Source organism: Lathamus discolor, chromosome 1 (genome assembly GCF_037157495.1).
Source record: "Lathamus discolor isolate bLatDis1 chromosome 1, bLatDis1.hap1, whole genome shotgun sequence".
NCBI lineage: Eukaryota > Metazoa > Chordata > Aves > Psittaciformes > Psittacidae > Lathamus > Lathamus discolor.
This window is the reverse complement of record NC_088884.1, coordinates 31,227,749-31,241,411: the sequence shown is the minus strand read 5'-3', so window position 1 is coordinate 31,241,411 and position 13,663 is coordinate 31,227,749. Positions and strand designations below refer to the sequence as shown.

General features: G+C 43.1%; 1 protein-coding gene across 3 annotated transcripts in view; it reads right to left on the bottom strand.

The window, feature by feature from the left end:
- Positions 1 to 785: 785 nt before the first annotated feature.
- The window catches only part of RSBN1L (round spermatid basic protein 1 like), a 57,172-nt gene continuing 44,294 nt past the window's right edge, over positions 786 to 13,663 (bottom strand). For 2 of the 3 annotated variants that reach the window (XM_065666850.1, XM_065666868.1), the window contains 2 exons: positions 10,202 to 10,369; positions 786 to 6,281 (listed from right to left, as the gene is read on the bottom strand). In XM_065666850.1, the coding sequence (XP_065522922.1) occupies positions 5,423 to 6,281; positions 10,202 to 10,369 (1,027 nt within the window). In that variant the 3' untranslated portion in view covers positions 786 to 5,422. The remainder of the gene's footprint in view (positions 6,282 to 10,201; positions 10,370 to 13,663) is intronic. The other variant, XM_065666860.1, reaches the window with a different exon arrangement.

Here is a 13,663-nt window from a genome sequence, read left to right as displayed (position 1 = left end):
GGTTTGGATGCAGTTAGTCTTCCACATGATCCTTCAGACCTGGACAGGCCCAGCTACAGACTCACTGCTGAAAGCACCGGCCTGTGCAGCCTAAGGCAATGTAAGGAACCCCTGCAGCTGGACCTCTACAGTGCCACCCACTATCAGTTCAACATTTTCTCCTCGGGCTTGTACTGAAGGTGGATGAAGAGCAAAGAATCTACAACTCAGTCCAGCTGTTTCCTTCAGTCTGCCTTTTCCAACAAAACCAGTGTCACAAGCAGGCAAGCATAAGAGAAGTTAATGCAGCACAGAACAGCAGCGTGAGAACAAGAAACAAAGAACAAATGAGACCCCAAGCTGAGTTTATCACTATGAGGTTTTATCTCAGTGCTACTTACGAAGTTTATAAAGAAATCACTGCTACATTATGATTTTTAGTCTAAATAATTCATTTCTGTGATTACAAAAGCTGTCGCTGCACCGACTGGACAGACAAGTCCCTGAGTGTCCCTGCACGCTCAGAATATAGCTTTAGCAGTTTTGACTTAGTTACACTAGTCTTCCACACACAGGTCTCATTCTCAAGGTCTCATTCTCTTGAGACACCTGGGGAACAGCTTTGTCAACCAACTGCCCTGTTTTGTCTCAACACAACCAGGTAACAAAACTGCCACAGAAAGCATCATCCTTAAAACAGAGGCCTGAGCTGCACCAAACATTGCACTTACATAGCAGTGGGCTGGAAATCAACTAGTGAAAGAAAACATAAAATAGTTACTGAAAAATCAAACTTGATGAAGATGGAATTTTAAACTGCTGCTTTAATCAATGTTTGTATCAGATTATCATAACTGTACACCAAATATTAAAGGACTATTTAGGACTAACACCCTCATCAGTTCGCTCATCTATCAGCATGACCAGGACACAAGATCGGTGTTTAGCCAGCACTGGAGTACAGCATAGCTCCAAGGCAGAGAAAATACGAGCATCATGGCACAGAGCGTAACAGTGGTTGGAATATAATACACCAGAACTGCAAAGTCAGTATCCCTGATGATTCTAATCAAAACAGAAACCCAGAAACGGTGAAGTTAATCACAGCTTCTGCACGGAACACTGAATGTGCATTTCTACGAGTAATGAAATGAGTGACGGGAATCAGTTTCCCAAATTTTCCCATGTATGCTGCAAATTCAGTGGGATCTGCACAAAATATCAGTATCACCTATTACACAGTTTTTAAAGTGCATTTCATCCATTTGGGAAAGGAATAAAATACCAGTGGGACACAGTGACTCACAACCAGAGAAAACATTCCCGTCAGCGTTGTTCACAGCGAAGCAGGGGTCGGGGAAATCCATCCTTCCCCTTTCCAGCTTGTGCACATGCACCTAAAGACAGGGTTCTTCACACAGCTTAAGAAGCCCCCAAAGTCCTTTTCCCTCTTGATCACAGCAGTACTGTTTTCATCCAGGTGGGGTCCGGTGGTAGTCCACCATGTCACAACACTGTACTTTGCCAATCAGCGTGGAGAAAACATGGATTTATTTCAGTCAATTCAGCATCCTCAGTCACATGCACATATGAGGGAACAGTCATTCTGATCAATGAGTACCAGAGTCCTGTGTTTCTTGGAAGACTTATCTGCAACATTCAGATCTGTTTCACAGCATTCCACTATTTTACGTTTCCATTTCCTATGTAATTTGCAATAGCAACTTATTTACTGTGCACATGTATATCTGCTTAAAAATCAATTTTATTTATCACCAAGGAATTCTTTCACAGATTAATACTCAAATCATCACCCTCTGAAATAATACTTTATTTCTAATACTAGATAGAATTAATATCTCAGTTAAAGAAGTATTGAAATATTCACTATAGTAACAAGGAAGGGAAAGTCTGCATGCCGGCAGTACCTGTAAGGAAAATGCTGTTTCAGAGCCAATTTGCAGGCATTGGGGGGGTGACACAACACTGAGTAACACTTGTATATAACACATGAAGTCAGTTGCCAGTGAAATGCAAAAGATCCAGTAAGTTAAAAAAACAAAGGAAAAGTAGCTACCACCTTGAAAGCTACCGGTAGTGACAGTACAATGAAACTCTTTGCTACCACAAGCACAGTACCAGTATCTAGGAGAACAAGGCTACACTTCTGCACACCGCATGGGTGACGGAACAGGGCTGAGAATACACCATGTCGGTACCAGGCAGGGCCGGCATCAGCCTCAAGCAGAGCTTTCCAATCTGCAGAACAAGAGACACAACTACAACACTGGAGGCTTCAGCCCAACTAACAGGAAGGTTCAGATAAGAGCTGAAATCCAGGGAACGGGGAAAAAGCAACAAGCAAAGACTAGTTTTAGTACATCAGAAACATGAAAGATTTATTGCTGAAGCAAAAGTGTGAATATGAAGTTGCACGTGGCAGGAAGGGACCGCTGGAAAGCAAAGCAAGACCTTTGGCCAACTAATGAACAATTTGGGAGCTGAAACCCTCATGAAAGGTGCTCCCCTCTGAACAAGAACCGCAGCAGAACGAACACAACACAGGCAGAGGACAAAAACTGCTCTTTTTTTTAACCTCTTTTCCTTTTTTTTCCCAAATAAGCAAAGTAAGCAGCACACCCTGACACAGCCAGTCAGCCCAGACTGATGATGTCTCGGAGTACAGAGCGAGTTCTAAGAGCCACTGGTAGTCCTCCCCGTATCGTTCATATTGTCCGCAAGGAATTCTGTTTAAAAATGAGGCTCTGGCCTCAAAAATCACAGAGGATGCACAAAAAAATGGAAAAGCTGCCACTTTTGTTTGAATCTCTGAAATCTCTCTGGTTTAATCTTAAGATTCTAAAAGTGATAAAAAGGAAGAACCAAGCCATACCTGAGCAGAAGTTTGAGGCCATCACTGGCTGAGACCACTGAACGGGTCTTCAAAAGGAAACAAAGTTCTGCTCTGAAGTGTAAAACCAGGTTCACTAAACCATTTTCAAAGATGGATTGATTTTCAGTCTGGACAGGGCATGTGATGCAGGAAGCTGCTGTCAGAGGTGGGCACACTTCACTAAAATCTGACATCTAAAAAATGAATCAGAATGCACAATAGCGTAAAATCACAGGGAAGATTTTAAGTAAACTAAATCAGGTTTTGTTGTTGGGGTGTTTTTGGGAGGGAGTTGGGTTTTTACAAGCAGTATCTGACAAGGCTGGTTTTGATAAAGCTGGAGCCTTCAGCTATCCCACTCGGTGCAAACTACAACCTGCAGCTCTCCTCTCTCACTGCTCTCCAATGGCTGGCACAGAGAAGGGGAACAGAAAGCTATGTAACTGTGTATGGATGTTCTTAAAGCCAAAGAGATTATGGGTGGAAGTTTCCAGATAACGCACAAAACACAGAGGGAGCCGAGCCACCGTTTCTACTATCAGGAAGGCTCAAACTCTTGAACCAATGAAGTTTTCAAATCAGAATCCGCTCGAGTAATAACTTGCCATGTCACACACGAACTGTTTGCTCATGGTGCGAGGGGAAAGCAAGATCCCTGAGGCTGCAAAACTAATACTCATCTCTTAGCCAGCAGTAAAGAAATGAGCAGTGAGACTTAAGGACCTATGAGCCACATCAGAGAGATTCATGTTACTATTGCTTCTCTAATATGTAATTATGGCTATGGAGAAGTAACGTTTAGCAATTCAAAGACTGATTTAATTAATAATTCCTTGACAGACCTATTTTAGATTTAAACAGATCAGGGCACTCATCCGTCAAATGGCTGATTTTAGTGCCAGGCCTAACTACACAGTAACACTTTGTAGTTTAACAACCTATAACCAAAATGTTTGCAACAAAAGGGCCTTAGGTAGTTGAATTAGATATCACCCAAAAATCACGTTGTTCTATTGCTACAAATGAACCCGAAGTGATAACCAAGTGCATCAAAGGTTATAACCTGGGTAGATAAAGGTTGTACAGCTTTTAGAGAGCTATAGGAAAAATAAATTAAAACAAAAATAAAACATCAGAGCTAAGAGGGCACTGGAAATAACCACAGGCCTAGGATCTTCAGCTTTACATACTTAGTTGAAGGACAGGCTGTAGGGCAGTTTACTGCTATTCGTAGCTACCTGAAAAAGAAGTATCATTCAGATGTGTCTGAGCTATACACTAATATGTTACACAAAGAATTAAATAAGTTAAATTACAGAGGTTTTGCCATTACTACACCAGATGCTAGCTACCCTTGAAATCCTATTCCCTCAGAGAACACAGCTTAAGAGAACTCAAATGTCCCACAGGTGGGGAGAGAGGAAAAGTTTTAATGTGGACACCACTGTTACTTTATTCATTAAACAACTCTCGCTTCCAGGCTGGAACTCGAGAGGAATCCTCCTACTGGACACACTGGCAACTATCTTTACCGCCTGGTGCTATCAGCACAGGGAGCAATTCAAATCCAAATGTGTCTCCATGAATTACACGTCACTACTACAGACTGAAGCCTTTACAGCTTGGTAAGTAACCATTTAAATCATCTTTGTTGGTTTAAATTTAGTCGAATTATTTGAAGGGGGATGTTGTTTTTAAGTTTTAAATGTGAAATGGAGCTGCCTTAACTCTGGCTGGAGCAGGGGAAAGAGGCAGGCACAGAAGGGAGCTTGCTCCCTTGCACCAGCTCATCTAGAGAGGTGGACGCAGGTCCTGGAGCCCATGGGGTGTCCAACTGTCCTCACAACAGGGAAGGTCTGTCTCTGTTCCGCATTAACATCTAATGCGGGAGTCTGGGGAGTGCCTCACTGAGACCCTGTGAAGGAAGGACTGGTTCTGTGTTCTGACTAACCTCAATTTATGGAGAATGCCTCAGCTCTACCTCAGTTTGCTACAGCTCCTCAGCCCACAGCGGCGTGAGAGCATCCTATTCATTAGTGCAGGTAGAAACAACCATTTAGAGAGGCAGTTGAACTGAATTGTTTTTTGCAGACCCAAAAATAAAACCAATCTGTTATTATGAACCTTTATTAAGCGGCTCACATTTCAGTATAAATCACACTAAAAAGATCTTTAAAAAAGATATTTACACTACAGTGCTGACACATTTAAAATGAAAAAATTGGTATAAATAAGCTCTATGGAAAAGCCTGGAATTGTCAAAAAGAATTCTGGCTCATCTTACAAAAAATATATATGTTAAATGTCAGCTCTACTCTAAAACCTACAACTCAAAATTATTTAAAGACTTCTTTATGTTAAACCTGCAGTGTTTACAGTGCATCTGGCCCTAAGTGCTTTGATACTTCACAGTTATGGACAGGCACTGAGGAATGTTACAAAGCTACATAACTATTTTCTGTAACAGATGCGAAGGCAAGTCACAAACTTGCCTCACAGAAATTACGAATCATTAAGTTTAAAAAGGAATTTAAAACCATATATACAAATTTAGCACAAAAAATCATCCTCTCTTTGTCCATGCAGTTTTGGATATGATGAACTACGCTGTCTTGTATCATCTGGATGTACATGACCTCCAGAGCATAACTTGCCTTGTAAGTCCTTGCTGCCGGGTTCAAATTTAGAATCCATTTCCAACTTAAATGCCGTCAATTCAACGTGATCCAACCTAGTCTGAACAGTCTGGCCCCCAGCATCGTTGGGTGCCACTGCCTTTTCAGGCAGGTCAACATCCATGGGTTCTTCCTTTATGCGGTGAGAGGCGATAGGTTCGTGTTTTATCGGCATAAATTCCTGCTGCAGGTACTTTGTCTGGAGAGCAGCTGAGAATTTGGCGTCTTCGGAGGTATTTTTGCTCATCGTACAAATTCTGCTGTCAGTCTGAAGTCCAATAACCGAAGACTTGGGGTCTGCAGAGGTCCCTGCTTCAACAGTACTCGTATTTTGAGAGAGTTCTTCCTCTGAATGGTACAGCTTGAGCCGGATGTGCCAAGCCAAACTGCACACAGCTGAAACTGTCTTGAACTGGTGCACAACATTCCTTGGGATAAAATAAATGTCATTATCGAATAACTGAATTCTGGCATATCGGATGCCTTCCCTTCGCAGCTGATTGAGTTTTGCATCATCAACCCACTGGACACACTGGAGGAACAAAGGGAAAGGAAGGAAAAAAAGAGGTGAAAACTCTGATTTAGCCCCACAGGATACCCGGTCAGCAGTGGCGAGCATGCTTACCTGTGAGAGCGGAGGCTCATGCAAATCTAATTGCATTCGCTGAACTACCTCTAAGAAGTCTTCAGCATGAAAACAGATTACATCTTTGGTTATACGAGGCTGCTCAGACCTACAAAAGAGTAAGAATTGCACAGTCAGAGCCTGACACTAACATGCTACAGAGAGTAACAAAGAAAATCTGCCAGGATAAGCAAATGATTAAAAAAAAAAGAAGAACACAGCCTACATTTTGAAGGAAAAAAGATTGTAACTAAAAAGGCCAATTCCCAAACACAACCTCATTAAACTCATTAAAGTAACCACAATTTCCTTACAAGTGCAGTAAAAGCAGCAATGAAAGGTCAACAAAACTCACTGCTTTCAGTTTTTATTTTCAACTGACCTCTGTCTGTCTTGATGCTGAAAGACAGATGCCTCAGATACACTGGGCTTACTCTACCACCACTCTAACATCAGATACCTCAAAATATGCAGCAGCCTGACTAGTACTGTGGCAACCATTGCCTAGTATCTTTACTTCAAACACCTTGTTCAGGGCTAGCAGTAAGGCTGTACCTACACTAAGCTGCCACAGCACAAGTACGCAACAAACACTGGCATCCTCTACAAAACATCTCTAAAGAATACAATCCTATTTGTGCTCACTAGAAAGCTACAGAAGAGCAAAACCTGAATTAGGGTTAGTTTCCATATTCAAACTGTAGGAGAACTCCCCTCTTGTCCTGCATCTCCCCCACAGAGATACCCAACATTTCTATCGTTCCTCCAGAGACATTATCTAGAATTGGCTAACAAAAGGCAAAACCAGCTACAACCCTTACCATCTAAAAGCCAAACTCACTTCTTCAATGGAAATACATAAAACTAAGCTCCATGTGTGTATTTCTGAGGGATGTTTGGGTTTTAAGGGTTTTTAATAATGTGGTGATACGAAGATTCCATTAATGTAGGATAAAGCTCATGTTGGAGTGGGTTTGCAAATGAAATTTATCAGCCAGAAAGAGCCTGGTTGATGACTTTCCTCCTCCATCCACTGCTGAGTCCCACTCAGGCTGATGGAAGAACACCACCTTCAGAACTGCACTCAGGCTGTGCTGAAAGAAACCATGAGCCACTGGGGCCCTCCCAACTCCTGCACACAGCCTAGGGACAGCCTGCACCCTTCTGCCACCTCCACCCTGCCACACAGGGCCACAGCCTCAGATCTACTGTGCCCGGGGCAGGAGCTGACACAGCAGAACAGCTCGATGCATTTCAGCATTTGTTAATGGATGTTCCAGCACTCTTTTATAAAAGCAAGATGATAATTGATCTTTGTATTTTTATGTACATACACACAGTGTTATTAATGTTCCACAAAGCAGGCAACGATGTGCAGTTTATAGGGCTTTTTAAACTGAAGAGACGTGTTTATTTTATTTGGGTCATGACCTCAATAAAGCAAAAAATAACCAGTCTGAGGCTATTTTTAGAGTCCCAGATCAACTACTGAAAGTACGCTGGGGAGAGTGTGCAAACCACATGTTTTACTTTCAGTTTTACAAAGATGAAAATGACCCTATATTTTGGTCTATCTGCTCCTGAAGAGGATTCAAGCAATGAAAGCAAAAAGCTTGCAGAAACATCTCTGATTGGTGCTGTAAAATATAGCAGCTACATTCATCTTCTTTTTATAATGCAGATCCGTTTGGTTTTGCTGGTTTGGTTTGGTTTGGGGTGGGTTTTTTTTAACACATCTGCCTCTGGAGCTGACCGTATTTGTAAATGAAGTTAAGAATTAAAATAAATACAGAGAATATCAAGGCCAGGTTGGATGGGGCTTGGAGCGACCTGTTATAGTTGAAAGTGTCCATGCCCACAGCAGGGGGATTGAAACTGGATGGTTTTTACAGTTCCTTTCAACCTAAACCATTCTGTGATTCTATTAATAGCTGCATACTAAAAGAAATTCAGTCCAAAGCAGTGTTTTCACAGCAGTGTCTACTGTGTTTTACACATTATACAGGACAAAGTATAGTTAATGATTGGTTTTAAATCTTTCCTTTTTCAGTCCCTATGTATACGTACAACAGTACAGGTTACCAACTGTGTTGCAGTTCTGTCACAAAATATGACATGCCTTTTGTAAATGTAACAGAGAAAAGCTTATTGACATAATTTTGAATCCTGCATTTGCAGATTTGGTATTCAGCACAACTTTGAGATTATATTCTGTAAAACCTTAAGTTTAAAGGGTGTTGTGCTCCCCTCCCCAAGCAAAACAGTAGCAGAATAGCTCAGTTATATCTCCAAAACCTCATTAAATCCAAACAGAACTATAAGATGACTTCAGAAAACTCCTCTTAGAGCACTGCTACAACTATTTTTGTCATTTTTTTTCCTTAACCTCATTCTTTAAAAGGACTGGACTCTTCTTGCTGTAGCTTTTCAACACATTCAAGACTAAAGGTATAACCACAAACATTTCTGACCTAATGCATCAAGTCTGGCAGTATATAACAAATTCCTGTGATCATAGCAAGAAGCACTAACAGCTTCACACTCTGGAACACCAGCTTGAAAGCTGCTTGCTGAAGCACAGGACAGAGGGGCTTCATTTTGCCAGTAGCAATGCTATGAAGTGCCTTTTGCTGTCCCTGTCACAACCTATACACATTTCCTGTGTAAAAATCTTCAAAGTTTCCCTGATTTAAAATTTCATTGGCATTTCATGAGTTCTAAAGCATACTTGGTATCACTGCAAAAGTGATACTAAGGCATTAGGGTAATAAGCATGATCACAGCACCAGTGTTTACCACATTCCAATGCAGTGCAGCATTGGAATCTTGAGATGAAGGTTTAGGATGAGAATGGGCAGTTCTCACTGACATCTGAATTACTATCAATTTAAACTGCTATTAATTTCCACAGGCATGCAGGTTTGGGGAGTGACATTTTGTTTGGTTTGTTGGGGTTTTTTACTTCTTTAGATAAAGCTTTGAGTCTCTCTCATTGTGTGCAAAGGGTATCAAAATACTCAGATTACACAGAATCTCAGCTCTTGCCCTGCTACCCCTACTTAGTCTTAATTCACTCCAGTTTCTCAGAGTCAGAGCAAGCAGGAAGTTAAGGCTCCAGCTATCATCAACCTGAAGAGGAACTCAGCTGCAAATCTCAGAGCCCAAAAAACAAACACACAACATCTAGCAATCCAGTTTGTCCCCAACAGCAATTATTCCATTTTATATCTCCCTGAACTCATGCCAAGTAACAGAAATTTGCATCTTTGCATCCAAAAGGAATTCACTCTTCTAATCTCTAAACAGATACAAACAGCAAAAGGTGTTTCTAGTGTTCACATACGCAAAGGTAACCTTCAGAACTAAGGTCATTCTCACAAACCTAGGCCAGAAGATCCTGAAAAATGCTTCTTAGATCTGGGCCAGGAAGCCCATAGGATTATGGGTTTTTTATTTGGCTAAAAAGTAAACAGCTTCAAATAAGATACATTCACTTCAAGAATCTCATTTGGAAATTCCAAAGACAGACACCAAAGAGTACCATATAACCTCCAACAGGATTATTCCTTATTCATAAATAAATCAGGGTTGTAACAGCCATGACTTTGAAGCAGCAGCATAAAAATTCTGCTCATTTCCAGACAACACAGAGAATTGCCCAAAGGTCTTCCTGCGCACCTCTGAGGCAGAAACTTGAGTTAGTCCTTATACACTACTTAAAGCAAAACAAAGTGTGATGCGTTTTTACACCTAACATTAATTCTGTTACAGCAACCCTATTATAGCTGTAAAACTGTCACTACAAGGCACATTTCTCCTTTCAACCCCCCAGCAATGCTGTATGTGGTCTAGCAGAGGGCAGACAATCACATCTCACGCAGAGAGAAAGGAGTAAGAAACGAAGTCCAGGATCTACTAAATCTTCATTTAATCCCTAATACTAGATTACCTATTCCTTCCACCAATTATAAATGGAAATTGAGGCAGATATTTTTCAAACATCTCAAGTGCAAGTCAATCACCACCTACCACTCTCCACAGTGCACAGCCTTCAACACTCCCACAGCAGCTGTAGTCTGTCGTTCAAAACCTTGTCCTATGTGATCTGCATGGGCTCGTGTCCGGTCTTCAAATAGCATTTCACGGGGTTCACTGGTTCGAGGTAGGTACTGCAAGTTTTTTATTTCATTGGTAGTTCTGTATTAGAAAAACAGCATTAGTAATATAGAAATTGTTCTTCATTACCTAACGTCCACCACAGCTAACAGGATTGGTTTTCTCACGTCATTAAGAACATACAGTCAAATGAGTAAGACAGTAACACTCAAGACAAATTCCAAATGTAATGAGCTACGCAAAAAATTAGAATAGCTATGCAATTAAAGAAGAAAACCCCGAACAAAAATAACACAAGACCACCACAGTGTCAGGCCCTGAGTGCTCTAAAAGACCCCAATGAGAGAGCAACCCCACCTGCAGTCTCCACCTAACAACCCAGCCACAGAGCCCAGGAGCTCTATTTAAGCCATACTGCAGGAGCACCTGTCTGGACCTTAGCCACAGACAGGCTGGCCCACAGACTTGCTTCCCAGCTTGACCTCAGGACACCTTTGCCATGACAGCGCTCTCTGGCCATCACTGGACCTGATCCTCACTGGCAGACTGACTTCCTGGTTTGACTTCCCATCACCAGACCTGCCCCATCACCACACTCTTCCCTGATGCACTCACTGGAGGCTGGACTGAACCTGGTCCCCAAGCCCCAGGTCTGCCCTACTTGCCTCTCTCAGGCACTGTGAGACCAGGCCCTACTGTGAGCACAGCCCCTGGCAGGAAACTGCTGGCCTTTACTGCTTCTTGACTAGGAGATACACATTTCAACTCTCCCTGAAGTCCTTCTTCGTTATTCATGTTTCTACCAAACTGCTGGGAAATGTGTATGGATATTCAGTTTCATGTTGCAGAACGGGGAGTGAGGAACAGCAAAAAGTTATTTCTTCAGGGTTTAATGGAAGTGAAGGACATGTTGCAAAGTGGGATCAGAGCCACAGCACCATTTTCTTGGCCACCTGGAGCCAACATTGTGTGCTGCATTCTTCCAAGAGCTGTTTATAATCGCTAACATAGCCAAGGTTGGAAAGGACATCTGGAGACTGTGTAGTCCAACTTCACCCATTCAACTACAGCAGGTTGCTCAAGACCACATCCAGCCAAGTTCTGAGCAACATCAATGACAATGACACCAGAAGCTCACTGGGCAACCTGTTCTAGTGCTCAACCATTCATACAGTAAACTTCTTTCTCTTTTTTTTTTTTCTTACTTTAAATGGAATTTCTTGAAATTCAGTTTGTGCCCATTACCTCTGACCGCGTTACTGGGCATTGCTGAAAAAAGCCCTTCTTACAACTTCTCATCAGATGCTTATACACACTGGTATGATCCTTCAAAGCCTTCTTTTCTCAGGGGTAAATTCCAGTTACGATAAAATGGGTTGAGTTGGAAGGGATCTTCATCTAGTCCCAACTCCCCTGCCATGGGCAGGGACACCTTCCACGAGACCAGGTTGCTCCAAGCCCCGTTCAAACTGGCCTTGAACACTGCCAGGAATGGAGCAGCCACAGCTTCTCTGGGCAACCAGTGCCAGGGCCTCACCACTCTCACAGGGAAGAACTTCTTAACATCTAATCTAAACCTACCCTCCTTCAGTATAAAGCCATTACTCTTGTCCTGTCCCCATAGGAAACCCCTCTCCAGATTCCTTGTTGGCCCCTTTTAGGTACTGGTAGGCTGCTCTAAGGTCTCCCTGGAGCCTTCTCCAGGCTGAACAAGCCCAGCCTCAGCCTGTCTCCATAGGAGAGGTGCTTCAGCCCTTTGATCATCTTTGCGGCTTTCCTGTGGACCCACTCAAGCACATCCATGTCCTTCTTATTTTGGGGGTCCAGAGCTGGACAGAGTACTCCAGGGTGGGGTCTCATAAGAGCAGAGGGTTCAAATCACCTCCCTCAACCTCCTGGTCACACTCCTTTTGATGGAGCCCAGCATTAGTTTCTGAGCTGTGAGCACACACTGCTGGCTCATGCTGTGTTCTTCCATGCACTCCTTTTCCATCATCAGACCTGCTCCAGTATTCCTATGTCTATCTTGGACCAGCAATCCCAGAACTGGACATGGTACCCCTCAACCTGCTGGCACTGCTCTTCCCAACACTCTCCAGGAAGCTGCTGGCCTGATTTGCCACAAAGACAGACTGATGACTAACGATCAACCTGTCATCCACCAGGACCCCCGAGTCATTCTCTGTGGGGCTGCTGTCCAGCCAGTTGGGCCCCAGCCTGCACTGGCACAGAGGGTTATTCCTTTAGGAGCGGGGCTTTGCACAGCCCTGTGTTAACTTCATCAGTCCACTGAGCTGGCTCATTTCTATAGCCTCTTAAGGTCCCCATCAGTGGCAGTACAACTCTGTGATCTATCAGCCACACCTTCCAGTTTTGTATCACCTGCAAACTTGCTGAAGGTGAGTGGCACTGGCCGCACTTCAAATCCTGGGTTCAGTTCTGGGCCCCTCACTCCAAGACAGACCTTGAGGTGCTAGAGCAAGTCCAGAGAAGGGCAATGAAACTGGTCTGGAGAACAAGTCTGATGAGGAGCGGCTGAGGGAACCGGGGTTGTTCAGCCTGGAGAAGAGAAGGCTCAGGCAGGATCTTATTGCTCTCTACAACTACCCGAAAGGAGGCTGTACCAAGGTGGAGGTCAGTCTCTTCTCCCAAGTAACAAGAGGAAATGCCCTCCAGTTGTGCTAAGGGAGATGTAGACTGGATATTAGGAAAAAAGTATTACCAGAAGTGTTGTCAAGCACTAAAACAGGCTACCCAGGGAAATGGTTGAGTCACCATCCCTGGGGATATTTAAAAGACCTGTACAAGTGGCACTTAGGGACATGGTTTAGTGGTGGACTTGGCAGTGCTGGACTTCATGATCCTAAAGGTCTTTTCCAACCTAAACGATTCTATGATTCTGTCCCAGCCATTAATGAAGATGTCAGATAAGGGCAAACAAAGCACTGAGTATCTTGGCCTCTTGTGTGTCCCTTTGCCTCCAGACCCTTTGCCCCACTCTGCAGGCACCTTACATTTTCCTAGTCTCTTTTTGCTGTCCACTTGCCTGCAGAAGTCCTTGTTGCTCTTCACATCCCCTGCCAAATTTAACTCCAGACTGGCTTTGGCTTTAACAGCATCCCATTTATGGTTGGACAGTGTCTCTGTTCTCCTTCTGATGCACCTGGCCCTGCTTCCACTTCCTGTGTGCTCCCTTTTAATGTCTGAATTTTGAACCAGAGAACTCCAAAGACACAATTTTTCAAGACATATAATACTCAAGTTCTGCAGAGTACATCCCTGGTCTTAAGCTGGTACTTATACCTAGTACCACAGAAAAGCTTAAAGGTGCCATTTAATGTTGGAAGTGTTACCTTTCAGGTGAGAGAAGCCCTT